Consider the following 20,261-nt stretch of genomic DNA (forward strand, 5'->3'; position numbering starts at 1 on the left):
AACTATGGCCCTCCAGTTGTTCCGGAACTACAATTCCCATCATGCCCAGTCAGGTGTGTGAATGTCAGAGTTTTACAATGCCCCATGGGATGTGTAGTTCTGCAACAGCTGGAGGGCTGTAGTTTGAGGATCCCTGCTCTAGAGATATCAATAATTCCAGAAGCAGTAGCTGTTTAAAAAAAATAAGTCTTATATTATCACTGAAATCCAGGCAAACAGATACACAGCTTCTAGCGAACCATGCATAAAAATGCAAAGTCCGCTTTCTTTGCAACTCCTTACACCGTACTAAAAAAGCTAACTAAAAGAATTAAAGTGGTAAACCATGGGAAGAAACATGCAACAGGTGATCACCTTTCAGCCTAACGTCTGATGCGCTCACCTAGATAAGAGTGACATCACGGAGGCTGGCTTTCTGAAAGAAGATTGGAGCCTGCACTGCAGTTTACACTAATCCTCGATCCTTTTTATACTATCCAGCACTACCTTCAATCACTGCCAGCTCACTCAAGCACTGATGAGGAGGAAGCTGTGAGCTCACATAATGCACTGGCTTTACTGTCTGATCTGTCAAGAATAATACATTTACACTAGACTTGTGGCACTCTCATCCTCTGAATTCTCCTTTACCACTCTAGGGATCTATAGGGATACCCAGAATGTTAGAGAGCTTCCCTAAAGAACTGGAGATCACACTTGACTGTACTCTCTATCCTTGGGTTCAGCACTCACTAATTTTTACTAAACAAACGCACAACTAGCTTTTACTAAACAAACGCACAACTAGCTTTTACTAAAGCGATAACTGTCAGCTTGCTCCTACATAAAAGAAGGCTTCCCTGTGTTGTGTCACCTGATCACTGGATAGATTCCACACTCCATTGATTTTATCATAAACTTGTTCTTTGGGAAGAAGTCTTAGCTGTTTATTCTGAATCAAGGCTCCTCTTAGTTTGAGATCTCTATACATTTTAGATGTTTCATAAGCTCTGCAAAAAAAAAAAAAAACGTTATTAAGATTAAATGGTTAAAATGTTTTCTTCTTTAAGGGTCATCCCTACTTAGAAAAAAGTATTCCATGCTGAAAGTTATCTTACAACATTTACAAAGCATACATCAATTTCCTCACCATTTTACTTGCAACCAACAGCATTTCCCTATATCCATATTCTCTTTTTTCACAGTGGTTTTAGACATCCATTTATTTCCATGTGCTATACTTAAAACCTGCAGGCAGGGTGTAGATTCCTGGGAACTCACTAGATTAATCATTGGTTGCAGTGAATCTGGACTGTTCTTTAACCACTTCAGCTCCAGGTCTTTTCTGGCACTTTTTGTTCACATGTAACAATCAGTATTTTTTTTGCTACAAAATTACTTAGAACCGCAAACACAATACATAATACAATTTTTTTTGGTAAAATATAAAAGATGGGGTTACGCTGAGTAAATAGATACCAAACATGTCACCCTTTAAAATTGCGCATGCCCGTGCAACAGCCATGAGCGGTGTAAATTTTACTATCCATAGACGACTTTATTTAAAAGTAGAAAACTTACCTTCTCTCTGCAGTTTTTTTTTCTTGCTTTGGACAATATTGTTGTATTGTAGGGCCAACAGCTGTTCTCTACGACAGCAGCGCAGTACTTTTTTACATAAATCCAGCAAAGGGCATATGACAGGTACTCTTTATGGAGAAAATTGGGGACTATAGGACCCCAAATCCCTCCTTTGCCCTGAAAAGCATTTGATCACACCAAGATCGGTGTTTTCTAATGCTTTTGATATTTGGAAATGGTGCCGTTGACATGGCTTCCGGGTTACCATAGCCAATCTGGGCTTTTTCGGCTCTCCGATTAGCCAGCTGGCTGGTCGCTCAGGTCCCCTGGTGGGACAGGAGAGCTCGAGAAAGCCGTGGAAGGGGGGGGGGTCTTCATCCCCCCCACCCACTGCTTATAATTAGCTGCTAGGATTGCTTTTACAAGAGAACCGCTGGTCCTAAAAAATGTCAACTTCAGGCATCATTCCAGTACATTCATTTAAAATCCAGCGTTGTATGGGTAAGTCGCTGGTCAGCAAGTGGTTAAGAAACTTGTTCAAAGAGAAGTATGGGAGAAGAGTCCTGACACTGCAGATCTGCTTCCGAAAACACAGTTTCCCTGGCTGTAATGCTGACCTCTGGTCTCAAAGTTCCTTAGCCAGAACAAAAATGCAGCTATGAGGTTAGGACTACTCTGATTTTACTTGCTCCATGTTTGTTTTGAGTCAGTAATTCAGACAATCAGGAATATAGAAACAAATCTGGCAACTAGCCAGATTTTTAAAATTAAGCTCTTCCTGATTTTTAATATCTTAGAGGGGGCTGTGGAATAACGTCTAACATAATTAACCTTGTCTGAACTGTGCTGGTTGCTCATCTTTATCAGTTGAACACTGTCTGTCCTAACAAATGTTCAAAAATGTACGCAGGCCATAGATAATGTGATTTTCCCTCCTACAAGAAAATCACTCGATTCCCTAATCAACACGGTCAGTGTTGATGGGGACATCCCTCTCACAAAGCTATTGTGTGGGCAGCCGTCCCTGCCAGGAGAACACAGCGATTACTGATATAATGTAAAAAAATGACATGCTGGCTGTACCCAAGTTCATCGATGCATCAACTTGGGTACAATCAGCCTGCCCATAGATGGTTCAAATCTTGGCTGGTCCCTGCTGAACCGGCCGATATTCAAACCATCAATGGTCAGCTTTATTGTATGGCCTTCTGCGTTTATGTTGTTTTTTTTTTTTAAATCAGGAAAATGTTTTATTGTTTAAAACAATACAATAAGTGTAACAATACAATATAATAATACAGTCACAGTACATTGGCAATCCTCCCTTTTTTTGTGTTGCATTTGTGGGCATAGAAATACAGATATTGGTATCTATATATGGTCAGACCATTACATATATATCAGAAATTATACTATTGTAGTTCAACCCAACCAATAATCCACAAGACGTGCAGCTATTGTTATGCAACTGTTAAAGACATATCTTCATTTTTTATTCGGGCATACCAACAATTTTTGAAGTACCAATTCCCATGGACTAAGTCCAGGGGTATCCAACCATAGGCCCCACAGCTTTACAAATTTACCCTGACAGCCACGTCTTGTGTAGATATGACGTCCTAAAAGTAGTGCATTTCCAATGGCTGACACCCAAGATTTATGTGTGGGGGGGATCAGCGGATTTCCACAATACTAAAATTAACCTCTGGGCATGCATAAGGGACCTTCCGACAGCTGTCCTGGGGTGCTCCTCCTCTACAACACCTTCTAGGATGTTCAGTAGACATTTAGGGTCTATTAGCATTGTTACTTTAAATACCATGTTTAGTGTATTTATGATTTGGCTCCAGTACAGGTGGAGTTTGGGACACCTCCATAGCAGATGGATCAAGTCCCCATGGTCTCTTTTGCACCTAGGACAGTGTGGCTCCGTACCATATCCCATCTTGCTCAGCTTCAGGGGAGTATAGTGAGCACATAAAATAATATACAGCTGTGACAACTTCTGTGCTGCATTTAAAGAGCAAGTACCCACCGCCTGATATGCTTCTTCCCATTGGTCAGTTGATATTAGCCCCAAATCATTCTCCCCCTGTGAAGTCGCTATACTAGGGTGGCCTTTATGAAATTCCGATATTAACATATTGTAACATTGAGATATAAAACCTTTAGAGCTGTCTGTCAGTTGTATAAGATTAAATATAGGAGTAGGAGACAACCGCCATTCCTACATTTCCCCCTGCTCCCTGACTGCATGTTTTAATTGCAAGTAGTAAAACAGCATATAATCGGGTAAGTGAGCATTAAGCTTGCAGGGACGCAAAAGGTATCAGGACCCCATCTCGAAAGATCTGGGACATCCATACCTCTCCCATCGAATGCCATGCACCAATTTCGCTAGCTCTGGATAATTGTTATTGTTCCAGATCGGGCTGTACTTCGTATACCCGGTAGCATACTGTAAGTATTTGACCTTATTCCAGACTTTTTGAATAAGGCTGTATGTCGGCAGGATTTTGTTTGGTTTAGCGAGGGCTTCAAGGCCTTCAGAGATAGAATCTCTCTTGATATAGGTAAGTATAATGCCTGTCATAGAGGGCATAGGATCTATAGCTTGTTTCGCCACTGCAAAGCATTGTATGTTTAGGATAGCTCAGTGAGTCCCCAGTCTGTGTGGGGACACAGACACTATGTGCCTGTCCAGAAATCCTTGCTATCTGCCATGCATCGCTTGGCAGTTTGAATGGGCGAGCCTCAATGGCATCACTCTCATGCATGCACACAGGAGCCACAATCACGGCACAGTGCTCCAAAGGGACTGCATACTTAGTCCCTTCAAAGCGCAGTGCCCTGGTGATGTAACTGGTCGCTGAGAAAGTGAATATCTCTTAAAAGGTGCACGTTTAGGAGATTCATTTTCACCTATAGGTAAGTTTTATTATAAGCTTACATGTAGGTAAAAGTTGCATAGCAAAGTTTACTACCTCTTTAAGCACTTTGCCTTCGGTTTAGAGGTTAGTAGATTGAAGGGTCTAGAGTCTCTTACCACTGCAGTATTAAATATAACAGAGAAATACAGTATATAGATAGGCTTCCACTGCTGGCCTTTACTTCTAAAAATGCTAGCTGACTGGCTATCTTGCTGATCCAATGGCTTTAACATTTTCAAAATCCATGACCTGTATGTAGTATGAACAGACTCAGAAAGTATTGATGACATGAAGCAACTAGCATTTTTCAATGAATGCCACCATTTCTTTCAGTACAGGTTTCCTTTAAAGAAATCTAGAATTCAACAGAGTGTAGCTTACCGATGCACAGCAATAACTGAAGTGAAAAGCCGAGGGCTTCCTGGTACCACATTTGTAAAAATAAACTCAAAACGGGTGTTGTTGCACTTTGTCAATATATAGAGAGCTTCTGTCTGTCCCCGCAATTTCTATTAGAAAATTAGAAGGAAAAAAATATAATCAAATTATACACCAAAAATTAGGATAAAAAAAATTGGTAAAACAAAACAACTAGTTTAGAAATCTATGATGGAAGCTGCAGTATCCAGAGCCCTAGGCTGAATGCATTCCAGAGCAGGAAGTCTTTAACTTTGTGATGTGGTCCCACTGCCAAATCATTCTGGGGCCCCCCTGCCTCTCTAATACCATCTTAAAAGCAGTTCCTCTAGTGATACAGAATACCATTAAGGGGAACAAGAAGGAGTATTCCCTTTTGCAGCAAATAGGGCCATGCTTTATAAGGTTTTTTTTTGCCTTCTCCTGGATTAACTTTAGGAAAAGGGTTACATATATTGAAGCTAAAACTGAAGAAAGGTTGTGTGTGTTAACCAAACCTCTGTTTTTAACCTACATTGTTAGACAGGTTTATTTGGTTTGTTAGCAGACTGGTGGGTGAGTATATCAAGCTAGGGGCCGGCTGTTTTCCACACACCTTTTTTAGTCCCCCTTTTTCTTCAGTTTTGTCATATACAGGGATGGAGACGCAGAGCAATACCTGCCGGTGTCTCATTTAAAGTCCCAAAACTGCCCATATTTTATGTTATCGGGGATGGAGACGTTGTGCTTTACAGGCTGGTGTCTCATTTAAAGTCCCAATGTGTCTTTACTACCTACTGTATACTAAAGGGATGGAGGTGTGTGCTTCCCAGCTGGTCATTTTTTAGTTTGCACCCCATGGCTATTACACAGCCATTCGTTTTTCAATACCAGTCATGGATGGGAGCAGGTTGGGGAGTCGGGCCATCTCCAAGCCCACCTGTTTCCCATCCATCCATCCATCAGCATTTATGTGCTTCCATTGTGGAGACACTCAGGTTGAGTAGTGTTAGGACTGCAAGATGCACAGGGTGCCGTGGAGAGGCCTTGCAGCTTACACATGCGTTTGCAAATGTGTGTTAACCAAACCCCTGTTTTTAACCTACATTGTTAGACAGCTTTATTTGGTTTGTTAACAGACTGGTGGGTGAGTATATCAAGCTAGGGGCTGGCTGTTTTCCACACACCTTTTTTAGTCCCCCTTTTTCTTCAGTTTTGTCATCTACAGGGATGGAGACGCAGAGCAATACCTGCCGGTGTCTCATTTAAAGTCCAAAAACTGCCCATATTTTACATATATTGAAGCTTTCTATTTATTCTTTTTTCTTTCCATTGGATGAACTTGATACACGTTTTCTTAATTGGTCTGACTATGTAAGTTGTATGGAGGTTCCCTATAATTGTACACATTTATGCTCTTGATGCTGACCGAGCACCAGATTACTCATATGACCTGCTAGGATTATAGCACTGCTTCAAATCTAAGAAGTAATATTTTTTATTAGGTTTTTTAAGATTAGGTGAAGGGATATGAACTGACACTTCAAATACATTTGGACAAAATAAAAAACGAAAGAAAAGAAAACAAGCAATGTAAAGTGTTGATAAGGGTATTGTATTGCTCCCTGCCATAGCCCACACTGCGCTGGCCTGCATGTGAATACATTGTGCTTTACTGCTCAAGCTACTGTGAACGTAGCTTTAAAGCTAAAGCAATGTGGACATAATAGTTGCCTCTTTAAAATCTTAAATAATTAGGTGGTGTTAATATCACCAAGGAAATATCTCCAGCAGAATAATCCCTCATAATTGTCTCCTATTAAATCTGTAGCACATACAGTCGGAAAAATAATTATTTGCTACCCTGCAAATTTTGTACGTTTGCCCACTTAAAACATTTTAGACCCTCCTATTCTTTGTATCATAGGTGTATTTTAAATGATAGAGACAGAATATCAATCAAAATTCCGGAAAAAAAAAAAAAAACACAAAAAACAAATGCTATAAATTAAGTTGCAGTTCAGTGAGTAAAATAAGTATTTAATCCCCAAGCAAAACATGAGTAAGTACTTGGTGGATAAACCCTTGTCAGCAAGCACAGAGGCGAGACGTTTCTTGTAGTTGGTGACCAGGTTTGCACACATCTCTTCTTTACAGATCTTCTCTGAATGCTTAAGGTTTCCTGGCTGTCTCTTGGCAACTTGAAGTTTCACCTCCCTCCATATATTTTCTATAGGATTAAGGTCTGGAGTCTGGCTACTTCACTCCATGACCTTAATGTGCTTCTTCTTGAGCCACTTCTTTGTTGCCTTGGCAGTATGTTTTGGGTCATTGTCATACTGGAAGACTCATCCACAACCCATCTTCAGTGTCCTTGCTGAGGGAAGAAGGTTCTCATCCAAGATTTTACAATACATGGCCCCGTCCATTGACCCCTCAATGCGCAAAGTCAGCCTGTAGCTTTAGCAGAGAAACTGCCCCAAAGCATAATGTTTCCACCTCTGTGCTTGACTGTAGGGATGGCGTTCTTAGGGTCATAGTCAGCATTTTTTTCCTCCAAACACAGCGAGTCAAGTTAATGCCAAAGAGTTCAATTGTGAACTCATCTGACCACAGTACTTTCTTCCAATCCTTCTCTGAATCATTTAGATGTTCAGTTGCATGACTGTACATGTGCCTTCTTGAGGAGGGGAACACCATCCCTATGGTCAAGCACAGAGGTGGAAACATTATGCTTTGGGGCTGTTTCTCTGCTAAAGGTACAGGCCGACTTTGTAGCATTGAAGGGCCAATGGACAGGGCCGTGTATTGTAAAACTTGAATGAGAACCTTCTTCGCTTAGCCAGAACACTGAAGATGGGTCATGGATGGGTCTTTCAGCATGACAATGACCCAAAAAATACCGCCAAAGCAACAAAGGAGTGGCTTAAGAAGAAGCACATTAAGGTTATGGAGTGGCCTAGATAGTCTCCAGACCCTAATCCTATAGAAAATTTATGGAGGGAGCGGAAATTTCAAGATGCCTAGCGACAGCCAAGAAACTTTAAGGATTTAGAGAAGATCTGTAAAGTGTGGACTAAAATCCCTCCTAAGATATGTGCAAACCTGGTCACTAACTACAAGAAACATCTTACCTCTGTGCTTGCCAACAAGGGTTTCTCCACCGAGCACTAAGTCATGTTTTGCTTGGGGATCAAATACTTATTTTACTCGCTGAACTGCAAATCAATTTATAACATTTGAATTATGTTTTTTTTTCTGGATTATTGGTTGATATTCTGACTCTATCTTTTAAAATACACCTATGATAAAAATTATAGATCCTTTATTTCTTTGTAAGGGCCCTTTCACACGGGCATTCCGCATGTCCGTATATCATCCTATTTTTTTGCGGATGATATACGGACATAATGTATGTCAATGGCATTGCGGATGTCAGCGGATGACATACATTATGTCCGTATATCATCCGCAAATGGATGGGATGATATGCGGACATACGGAGCGGATGACACGAGTGTCATCCGCTCCGTGAAAAAAAAAAAAGTGCCGGAGCGAATCGCAATGCGGTCCCTCCGTGTGAAAGAGCTCTTACTTACAAAATCTGCAGGGGATCAAATTGTTATTTTCCCCACTGTAGTTGTAATATTATCAGCATGGCATTACATTTTATAGATCTAAATTATACTTACAGAGTTAGCGGTCCTTGTAGTAATATTTATAATACAATTGTAGCCGACAGCTATAAAACAAAATAAAGAAACAATATATAAAAATAATTACAGTATGAATCAAGTTGTGATATTAGGTCTGAAATATCATGTAATATCAAATACTAATAAGGGAAAATGCAGTCTTCTATGTGAAAAAGAACAGCTACATGTAAATAATCACATCAGTTTATAATAATTGGGGGGGGTGGAGAACTTCCAGTAGACCGCAAGTGTGAGCGGGTAAAAACCAGGTACCTGCTCCCCCCTTCATAAAAAAGTGCCAAAAAAAGAAGAGGAGGGAGGGAGGAGGGCATAAAGCAAAACTATCCTTTTAGGGTGAGGTTCCGTTTTTTTTTGTAAATTCTTTATTTAAAAGGCATGCGGTACAAACAGGAAAAACAAAAGTCAACATGACAAAGTCTTAAGATACATGTGATGACCAACTGCGGTAGATGACAATACATTACTTAAAATGGGCTGTAAGTGCAAATCATCGTAGCGAAGTAGGCAGTTGAAGAATAAAACGACAACATAAATACATGTAACCAGTAGAATAACCAGCCCTGAGTCAAAGGGAGCGATAAGATCATGTAATATCTGTGCATGCTGGGGGGGTCCCAGGGAGTGGCCTCCGCCTCCATCGGCATCTGTCTCATGGCCGGCACACGAAGGCGAAGGGGCACAACCACCCACACTTGCATTTCAGTGTCGTCCCGAATGCAAGCATGCCAGAGAACAAAAACAAAAAAAAAAAAAACAAAAAGGCAATTTTCTCTTTATTCAAAAGGTTCAAGTAGCAAGTAAAGCACTAAAGAGGGTACAGAGACAGAGAGGCGCAGGAATGAACAGGGGGGAGGCACAAAAAAGAAATGATGGGAGGAGAGGGAAAAAAGTAGAGATGAGCTGCCGCAGAACTAGTGTGAGTTTAGGTAATGAGATTTCTGTACTCTGCAGAGTACACAAATTCATGCCAATAAAACAACCGTTCAAGAAACTGGACCATCGTGCCTCACGCTGTAGTGACAAGATCCTCAATTTCATTAATATGAGCAACACTCCGCAGCCACATGGCAACCGTGGGGGGCTGTGTCTGCTTCCAGAGCAGGGGGATACAGCTCCTAGCCGTCGTAATCAGTATCGGCAAGATAGATTTTTTACCCTCAGGAACCGGTGATGGTGTAGCAGAAGTTGTTCTGTTTTAACTTAAAAAATTAATTTATTGAGAGTTCCACTTTAGGTTTAAGAAGCAATTATGTATAGTTAAATGGATTGTGAGACAGCCAATACTGTATACCCACACCCAGTGCAACAATTTTATAAACGATAACTAGGTTGAATGAAAGATGAATATCTAGACGTCAGCTGCCACTATCAATAACACAGATAAGAAAACCAACAGCTGCTGCAGAATTCATTCATTCAACCAGCACTAGCAACGCTTAAAGCCTGTGCATCTAAACAAATGTCTGAATGTCATATAAACAACTCACACACAAGAGTCCACCACGTGATTAGTGATATTCATGAATTGGTGACACCACTATGTTGTCTGGAGGTAATCAGGCTAGTCCAAGCACATGACCTTTCACCACACCGCGTGAGTTCCTCTCCCCTTCAGAAAACAAAATCACCAGATTGGCATAGACATTTGGCCTTGTAAAGATCTTTGGATGCTGACCCGATATCTCACACCTCCATCCATTGGTATATGCTCATAGGTAAAAGATGAAACACTCACATAGTAAAAAAACAAAAAACAGCATAAAACAATGTAAAGGGTGATTCAGCGCGTTCGGTCTCCCTCACCACACACCGGTAACACTCGGTGATTCCTGGGTGATTCCGGAGTGGCTGACATCCACTCACAGTAACCACGCGGCTTCTGTGAGTGGATCTCAGCAACTTTGGAATCACCCGGGAATCACTGAGCTCAAGTGTTACCAGAGTGCGGTGAGAGAGACCAAATGCGCTGAATCACCCTTGACATTGTTTTATGCTGTTTTTTGTTTTTTTACCATGTGAGTGTATTTTAAAGGGGGATTTGGGGAATGAACACTGTATTAGGATTACGCTATGTGTTTCATCTGTTACCTATGAGCATATACCAATGGATGGAGGTGTGAGATATCGGGTCAGAATCCAAAGATCTTTACAAGGCCAAATGTCTATGCCAATCTGGTGAGTTTGTTTTCGGAAGGGGAGAGGAACTCACGTGGTGTGGTGAAAGGTTAATATGCTTGGACTAGCCTGATTACCTCCAGACAACATAGTGGTGTCACCAATTCATTAATATCACTAATCATGTGGCGGACTCTTGTGTGAATTGTTTATGTGACATTCGGACACTTGTTTAGATGCACAAACTTTAAGCGTTGCTAGTGCTGGTTGAATGAATGAATTCTGCAGCAGCTGTTGGTTTTCTTATCTGTGTTATTGATAGTGGCAGCTGACGTCTAGATATTAATCTTTCATTCAACCTAGTTATCGTTTATAAGATTGTTGCACTGGGTGTGGGTATACAGTATTGGCTGTCTCACAATCCATTTAACTATACATAATTGTTTCTTAAACCTAAAGTGGAACTCTCAATACAACATAGTGGTGTCACCAATTCATGAATATCACTAATCACGTGGTGGACTCTTGTGTGAATTGTTTATGTGACATTCGGAGATTTGTTTAGATGCACAGACTTTAAGCGCTGCTAGTGCTGGTTTAATGAATTAATTCTGCAGCAACTGTTGGTTTCATTAATTATGAATAGTTAACTAGCCTGGTAGTTTGAACACAAATCTTAAAGCTGAGCTTTGAGGATCTGTAAAAATTCACCCTGCAAGGTCACCCCCCCCCCCCCCCCAGCACTACCAGGGTTAATTAATATCTTGTTTAGTTTAGGGGTATTGGAATAAGCACAACCTTATTTTATGGTCCTGCATAATTTCTCCCCGCTGTGTTATCATTCCTGGAAGCTGCTACTCTTTGTTCTTCCTATGGTTGCAGCCTCTCTGACGTCCTCACATACAATGCAGAACCAGCAGTGCTGCACATTAGGTGGGGATATCAAGGGCCTGCTCACATACAAGGAGCACCTGTGAGAAAAAAGGAGCACTAGTCACTGGAGGAGCAAGAAATTTTAAAAGATAAAACCACATTTTTTCAGCATCTCCAATAATGAGCACCCTTGTAGATAGCCCACAGCCAGAAACTATTTCCTGCTGTGATTATAGTAAGCCAGACTGCATGACAATCGTCTGAGGATTCAGAAAAAAGTAAAATATCCAATTGGCGGAATGCATGAAATTGTGATTTTACCTGACGAGAAGAAAAAGTGTTACAGCACAAACAAACCTATTCTACTTACCAAGGTTGACTCGAGGTAGGGCTATGGAATGCCAAATTATCCTCAGATTAGTCACTAAAAGTCTGCCTGGAAGAAGAATGCATACATCAGTGAACAGAAATCCAGTAATGCAAAATCCAGTAATGCAAAATGCACCACAAAAAAGGTACATGCACCGTTTTTGGTAAAGCAGTGCACCACAAGGCACTGTACGGTGTTACCAGACATGGGAGTAAAGCCCCGTACACACGTACCGATGGTCGGCATACAAATGTTCCTCTTTTCTCCCCGGGATGTCGGTGTCTGTTGAAAAGTGCAAAGACCGCACAAGGACAGCACAAGAATTTTGTCTGCAGACTTCAGCTGACTGCAGAAGTGATGTCATGTAATGGTTAACTTTCCCTGTGTTTTTAATTTTCTGAGCATGCCCAGTCTTGCAAATCTGCGGTCTGTCGGCCGAATTGTGTACTGACAGGCGAACAATCGTCCGTTCTGGTGTCCGCAGACAAAAATTTTCATGTTTGCAAGAAAGACTTTTGTCCGCGGATTGTGCACAGACATCTGTCGGAGGCACCATACTAACACGCGTACAATCGGCAGATCTTTCGTCCGCCGACGTTTGTATGCCGACGATCGGTACGTGTGTACGGGCCTTTAGTCACACATGTGCAAGTCACAAGCAAGTCTCAAGTCTTAACCTTCAAGTCTCAAGCAAGTCCCAAGTTACTGTGGCGAAAAGCAAGCAAGTGAAGTCAAGTCAAGTCATTTATTTTGATCAAGTCACAAATCAAGTCAAAATACTGATCTACCCCAATTTTCACCTTTAAATCATTTAAAAGTCAGTGGTCAGGAAAGGTTTTGTTTTATTTTCAACATTAACAAAACTGCTTAGTGCTTTTTTCTTGGCATATTAAAGAAACACTTTGAATGCCCAAACAGCTCAAAATCCCTCGTCCGGTCATGTTTCAACACCACAGTCACTAAAAACATGTTAAGTATTTCCACTGTTAAACAGCCAGTGTCCTAAAAATCAGAACACACTGAGGTGTTTTAAGTGACTGTGGTGTCAGAAACATAACAGGCACATTAATTTTGCTTTAACACATCTTGAGAAAAGGCAAATATTTAATAACTTAAAAAAGTAAAGTCATTTCGAGTCATATGTCTCAAGTCAAAGTCAAGTCTCAAGTCATGAATACCAAGTCAAAGTCAAGTCAAGTCTTTTATTAATTTTAGTCAAGCAAGTCTCAAGTCCTCAAACTGGTGACTTAAGTATGACTTAAGTCATGTCATGTGACGCAAGTCCCCCACCTCTGGGTGTTACTATGTGTTGTGGTGCGCTGCAACACATGTGTGTGGCAAGGTGTGTTGGAGTGCCACCAAGAATGAATGACAGTGCAGAACAACAACATCCATACTGTGTTTTCTCGTGTTACTGAAGCGCAGTGCTGTGAACCCAGCTTTGGGCTGGCCATAAGTTATACAATTTTCCTTTAGATTTACCAAAAAACATATAATATGAGGTGAAACCCAAACACTTTCAATTTTTATGCAATCAGGCAGGCCCTTGCACTACATACAGTATCTCACAAAAGTGAGTACACCCCTCACATTTTAGTAAATATTGTATTATACCTTTTAATGTGACAACACTGAAGAAATGACACTTTGCTACAATGTAAAGTAGTGAGTGTACAGCTTGTATAACAGTGTAAATTTGCTGTCCCCTCAAAATAACTCAACACACAGCCATTAATGTCTAAACCTCTGGCAACAAAAGTGAGTACACCTCTAAGCGAAAATGTCCAAATTGGGCCCAATTAGCCATTTTCCCTCCCTGGTGTCATGTGAATCGTTGGTGTTACAAGGTCTCAGGTGTAAATGGGGAGCAGGTGTGTTAAATTTGGTGTTATTGCTCTCACTCTCTCATACTGGTCACTGAAAGTTCAACATGGCACCTCATGGCAAACTCTGAGGATCTGAAAAAAAAGAATTGTTGCTCTACATAAAGATGGCCTAGGCTATAAGAAGACTGCCAAGACCCTGAAACTGAGCTGCAACATGGTGGCCAAGACCATACAGCGGTTTAACAGGACAGGTCCCACTCAAAACAGGCCTCACCATGGTCGACCAAAGAAGTTAAGTGCTTGTGCTCAGCGTCATATCCAGAGGTTGTCTTTGGGAAATAAACGGATGAGTGCTGTGAGCATTGCTGTAGAGGTTGAAGTGGTGGTGGTGGGGGGGGGGGGGGTTCAGCCTTTCAGTGCTCAGACCATACGCCACACACTGCATCAAATTGGTCTGCATGGCTGTCACCCAAGAGGGAAGCCTCTTCTAAAGATGATGCACAAGAAAGTCCGCAAACAGTTTGCTAAAGACAAGCAGACTAAGGACATGGATTACTGGAACTGTGGTCTGATGAGAACAAGATAAACTTATTTGGTTCAGATGGTGTCATGCGTGTGTGGCGGCAACCAGGTGAGGAGTACAAAGACAAGTGTGTCTTACCTACAGTCAAGTATGGTGGTGGGAGAGTCATGGTCTGGGACTGCATGAGTGCTGCCAGAACTGGGGAGCTACAGTTCATTGAGGGAACCATGAATGCCAACATGTACTGTGACATACTGCAGCAGAGCATGATCCCCTTCCTTCGGAGACTGGGCCACAGGGCAGTATTCCAACATGATAATGACCCCAAACACACCTCTAAGACGACCACTGCCTTGCTAAAGAAGATGAGGGTAAAGGTGTTGGACTGGCCAAGCATGTCTCCAGACCTAAACCCTATTAAGCATCTGTGGGGCATCCCCAAATGGAAGGTGGAGGAGGGCAAGGTCTCTACCATCCACAAGCTCCATGATGTCGTCATGGAGGAGTGGAAGAGGACTCCAGTGGCAACCAGTGAAGCTCTGGTGAACTCCATGCCCAAGAGGGTTAAGGCAGTGCTGGGAAAAAATGGTGGCCACACAAAATATTGACACTTTGAGCCCAAGTTGGACATTTTCACTTAGGGGTGTACTCACTTTTGTTGCCAGCGGTTTAGACATTAATGGCTGTGTGTTGAGTTTTTTTGAGGGGACAGCAAATTTACCCTTTTGTACAAGCTGTACACTCACTACTTTACATTGTAGCAAAGTGTCATTTCTTCAGTGTTGTCACATGAAAAGATATATTAAAATATTTACAAAAATGTGAGGGGTGTACTCACTTTTATGAGATACTGTAGTTGAAGGTAAATCTAAAGGAAATTGAAAAAGAAAATTATATAAAGTATGGCCAGCTTTAGTGCAGTAAAATGACTATAGCAGATTTTCATTTAAACTTCAATTTTAATGTAATACAAAACTGTTGCCAGAGAAAAGAAATGATGATATAACAAACAACTAATATAAAGTAGTTTTACCTCGATCGCCATTGTTTCCCTTAGTATCCTCAATAGAATCTAAGCAGTCTATTAGCACTTCTCCAGGTCTCATTTTCATTTGTCTGGGGAAAGATAACAGACACACAGAAAAAAGATAAAGACTGTAAAGTACAACAGACACTAACATGGATCAGCCTGCTTTCAGCATCTATGACTTGAAGGAAGATCATATTAGGGTTTTATTTGACAAGCGGAAACGATTGCTCACCATCAAATGCCAGGTCATTCACACTTGATGTCCCTGAATTCACCATATGGGTATTTAGCTGCCAATTTGTACATGCCAGTCTTTAAAAGAAATATAAGTAACTGTTTTATAACATGGTGAATGTTACCACCCACCAGATCCGTGCTGCTTTGTGAATTAGCCATTGCTGCCAGCAGGGTCTTATCAAAATCATATGCCTGAATGTATGAGCAACATAAATTACATCAATGTGCAAGACCAAAGGCAGCAAAAACTAGCAAATGGAGGAGGAGGGGCAGATGAATAAAAGTTCATATGGCTTGTATTACCCCACAACACCCACTGGGGACAGAGGACTAAAGATTCCAGGGCACATAAGAGGCATCAGCACAAAGGATACTTCTCATTCTGAGAACTCTTGTAACTGAGTTATCTAGTGCGGATTATAAAAAAAACATTACAGTAAGTATGTATCTGAATGGCTATGGTAGGAATGTAAAACCTGCATAACATGTATGTATGTACTATAAACTTAGAGGAAAATACCCCCAATTATACTGTTCTGTGAACATACACAGAATAAAACAGTGTTATGCCCTAATAACTTCTCTTAAAGTGTGTAAATAGCTAATAAGAATAAATTGTGGGTATACCAAGCCATTATCAATGAACCTAGCTAGGCTTTACGGACTGGTACTTGCTTTCTATTTAACAAAAGCATCAGATTAGCTACCAGACACTTAATCAGATTAGACAACATCAGCTAGCAAGGTCAGATAAAGCAGCGTATGGATACTGGGAGAATACTGGAATATGGATACTGGGATAAGAATACTGGAATATGGATACTGGGAGAAAAATACTGGAATATGGATACTGAGATAAGAATACTGGTATTTTTTATACTGTGTTTATGGATACTGGAACATATATGCTGGGATAAGAATACTGGGAGAGGAATACTATAATAAGGATACTGAGATATTGCAACTGGAATAAGTATACTAGGAGAAGAATACTGGAATATGGATACTGGGAGAAGAATACTTGTATATGGATACTGGGAGAAGAATACTGGGATATGGATACTGGGAGAAGAATACTTGTATATGGATACTGGGAGAAGAATACTGGGATATGGATACTGGGAGAAGAATACTGGTATATGGATACTGGGAGAAGAATACTGGGATATGGATACTGGGAGAAGAATACTGGGATATGGATACTGGGAGAAGAATACTGGGATATGGATACTGGGAGAAGAATACTGGGATATGGATACTGGGAGAAGAATACTGGGATATTGATACTGGGAGAAGAATACTGGTATATGGATACTGGGAGAAGAATACTGGGATATGGATACTGGGAGAAGAATACTTGTATATGGATACTGGGAGAAGAATACTGGGATATGGATACTGGGAGAAGAATACTGGTATATGGATACTGGGAGAAGAATACTGGGATATGGATACTGGGAGAAGAATACTGGTATATGGATACTGGGAGAAGAATACTGGGATATGGATACTGGGAGAAGGATACTGGGATATGGATACTGGGAGAAGAATACTGGTATATGGATACTGGGAGAAGAATACTGGGATATGGATACTGGGAGAAGAATACTGGGATATGGATACTGGGAGAAGAATACTGGGATATGGATACTGGGAGAAGAATACTGGGATATGGATACTGGGAGAAGAATACTGGTATGTGGATACTGGGAGAAGAATACTGGGATATGGATACTGGGAGAAGAATACTGGGATAGTGATACTGGGATATGGATACTGGGAGAAGAATACTGGGATATGGATACTGGGAGAAGAATACTGGGATATTGATACTGGGAGAAGAATACTGGTATATGGATACTGGGAGAAGAATATTGGGATATGGATACTGGGAGAAGAATACTTGTATATGGATACTGGGAGAAGAATACTGGTATATGGATACTGGGAGAAGAATACTGGGATATGGATACTGGGAGAAGAATACTGGGATATGGATACTGGGAGAAGAATACTGGGATATGGATACTGGGATATGGATACTGGGAGAAGAATACTGGGATATTGATACTGGGAGAAGAATACTGGTATATGGATACTGGGAGAAGAATACTGGGATATGGATACTGGGAGAAGAATACTGGGATATGGATACTGGGAGAAGAATACTGGGATAGTGATACTGGGAGAAGAATACTGGGATATGGATACTGGGCGAAGAATACTGGGATATGGATACTGGGAGAAGAATACTGGTATATGGATACTGGGAGAAGAATATTGGGATATGGATACTGGGAGAAGAATACTTGTATATGGATACTGGGAGAAGAATACTGGTATATGGATACTGGGAGAAGAATACTGGGATATGGATACTGGGAGAAGAATACTGGGATATGGATACTGGGAGAAGAATACTGGGATATGGATACTGGGAGAAGAATACTGGGATATGGATACTGGGAGAAGAATACTGGGATATGGATACTGGGATATGGATACTGGGAGAAGAATACTGGGATATTGATACTGGGAGAAGAATACTGGTATATGGATACTGGGAGAAGAATACTGGGATATGGATACTGGGAGAAGAATACTGGGATATGGATACTGGGAGAAGAATACTGGGATATGGATACTGGGAGAAGAATACTGGGATATGGATACTGGGAGAAGAATACTGGGATATGGATACTGGGAGAAGAATACTGGTATATGGATACTAGGAGAAGAATAGTGGGATATGGATACTAGGAGAAGGATACTGGGATATGGATACTGGGAGAAGAATACTGGGATATGGATACTGGGAGAAGAATACTGGGATATGGATAATGGGAGAAGAATACTGGGATATGGATAATGGGAGAAGAATACTGGGATATGGATACTGGGAGAAGAATACTGGTATATGGATACTGGGAGAAGAATACTGGGATATGGATACTGGGAGAAGAATACTGGGATATGGATACTGGGAGAAGAATACTGGGATATGGATACTGGGAGAAGAATACTGGGATATGGATACTGGGAGAAGAATACTGGGATATGGATACTGGGAGAAGAATACTGGGATATGGATAATGGGAGAAGAATACTGGGATATGGATAATGGGAGAAGAATACTGGGATATGGATAATGGGAGAAGAATACTGGGATATGGATAATGGGAGAAGAATACTGGGATATGGATAATGGGAGAAGAATACTGGGATATGGATACTGGGATACAAATACTGGACCATATATACTGGGATAAGAATACTGGGTTACAGAGGTTGGTATGTACAGTATGCAGTTGAGGTGCGTGTGGTGGGAGGGGGGGGGGGGGAGGGTGGTCTGTGATGAAGAAGGGGGGGGGGGGGTGTAATTATCACATATGACAGTACTGCAGAGGAGGAAGACCGGGGGGGGGGGTCACTCCGTACACAGCTGACTGTCACTATTCCAGTTGCTCGGTATGCTTTGTACGCTATCATGTCTCAGAGATGGAGCCCCGTTCCCAGCACTCACTGCGGAGAGATATCAAAGCGGACATCGCGGTCCTCCCACAGAGCGTCCAGTACAGACAGCATTGTGCTCCGGCCTATTCGGGACCTGAAGTTAGAAGCCGGCTCCGGTTACCACAGCAACCCCTGACAGTAGATTGTGGAATGCGCCTGCTCAGGGCACGTAATACCATTGTACGCAAGCACGCTGAAGGGGTGTGGTCACGCATGTACATTAGAAGTCAGCGTGTGTGACCACTAGAGGGCAGTTGTCTGTCTGTCAGACCTCAGTGCTGTACCCTCTCTTGTACTATTCATAGGTGACCTGAAGCCATATGAGCTGCTTACTGCTGAGTGTTCTGATGATAGAGCCGGGCACACATTACCTGTCCTCTGTAGAGTTCTCCTAGCATTAGATATTCCAACCACAGGCTGTTACTGCCTTTCAGCTGAAAGTGACCCTCGTTCCTGAGGGGGCCGACAACGCCTTTCAGCTGAAAATTACCCTACTTCCTGAGGGGGCCGACAACACCTTTCAGCTGAAAATGACCCTCGTTCCTTAGGGGGCCGACAACGCCTTTCAGCTGAAAATGACCGTACTTCCTGAGGGGGCAGATAACGCCTTTCAGCTGAAAATGACCCTCGTTCCTGAGGGGGCCGACAACGCCTTTCAGCTGAAAATGACCCTCGTTCCTGAGGGGGCCGACAACGCCTTTCAGCTGAAAATGACCCTCGTTCCTGAGGGGGCCGACAACGCCTTTCACCTTAATATGACCCTACTTCCTGAGGGGGCAGACAACACCTTTCAGCTGAAAGTGACCCTCGTTCCTGAGGGGGCCGACAACGCCTTTCAGCTGAAAATTACCCTACTTCCTGAGGGGGCAGACAACGCTTTTCAGCTTAATATGACCCTAGTTCCTGAGGGGGCAGACAATGTCTTTTAGAAGAAGAAGGCGGATCCCCTGAGCTTAGTTCACACAAAGAAACTGCACCCAGAGCACATCAAACACGCTTTTGTATGTTTTTGCGTGGGCAGGGCTGCCGATAGAAATCGTACAGACTGCCTGACAGCCCCCCCCCCCCCCAAGAAAATATTAAAGCTATGTTTTGCTAAAAATACAGTAAAATCATTATCAGACACAAATACAACATAACTGACATAATTCCTCCTAAATCTAAAAGATGAA

General features: G+C 41.8%; 1 protein-coding gene across 1 annotated transcript in view; it reads right to left on the bottom strand.

Moving 5' to 3' along the window:
- Positions 1-19,245, bottom strand: part of BBS5 (Bardet-Biedl syndrome 5) — a 55,843-nt gene extending 36,598 nt beyond the window's left edge. The window contains exons 1-6 of the mRNA XM_082260586.1: positions 19,100-19,245; positions 15,343-15,425; positions 11,961-12,026; positions 8,579-8,628; positions 4,872-4,999; positions 854-989 (exon numbers count right to left, since the gene is read on the bottom strand). Of these exons, the coding sequence (XP_082116712.1) occupies positions 854-989; positions 4,872-4,999; positions 8,579-8,628; positions 11,961-12,026; positions 15,343-15,425; positions 19,100-19,161 (525 nt within the window). The 5' untranslated portion in view covers positions 19,162-19,245. The remainder of the gene's footprint in view (positions 1-853; positions 990-4,871; positions 5,000-8,578; positions 8,629-11,960; positions 12,027-15,342; positions 15,426-19,099) is intronic.
- Between the last annotated feature and the right edge of the window lie 1,016 nt (positions 19,246-20,261).

This window comes from Pelophylax lessonae (assembly GCF_965119305.1).
Source record: "Pelophylax lessonae genome assembly, chromosome: 6".
Lineage (NCBI taxonomy): Eukaryota > Metazoa > Chordata > Amphibia > Anura > Ranidae > Pelophylax > Pelophylax lessonae.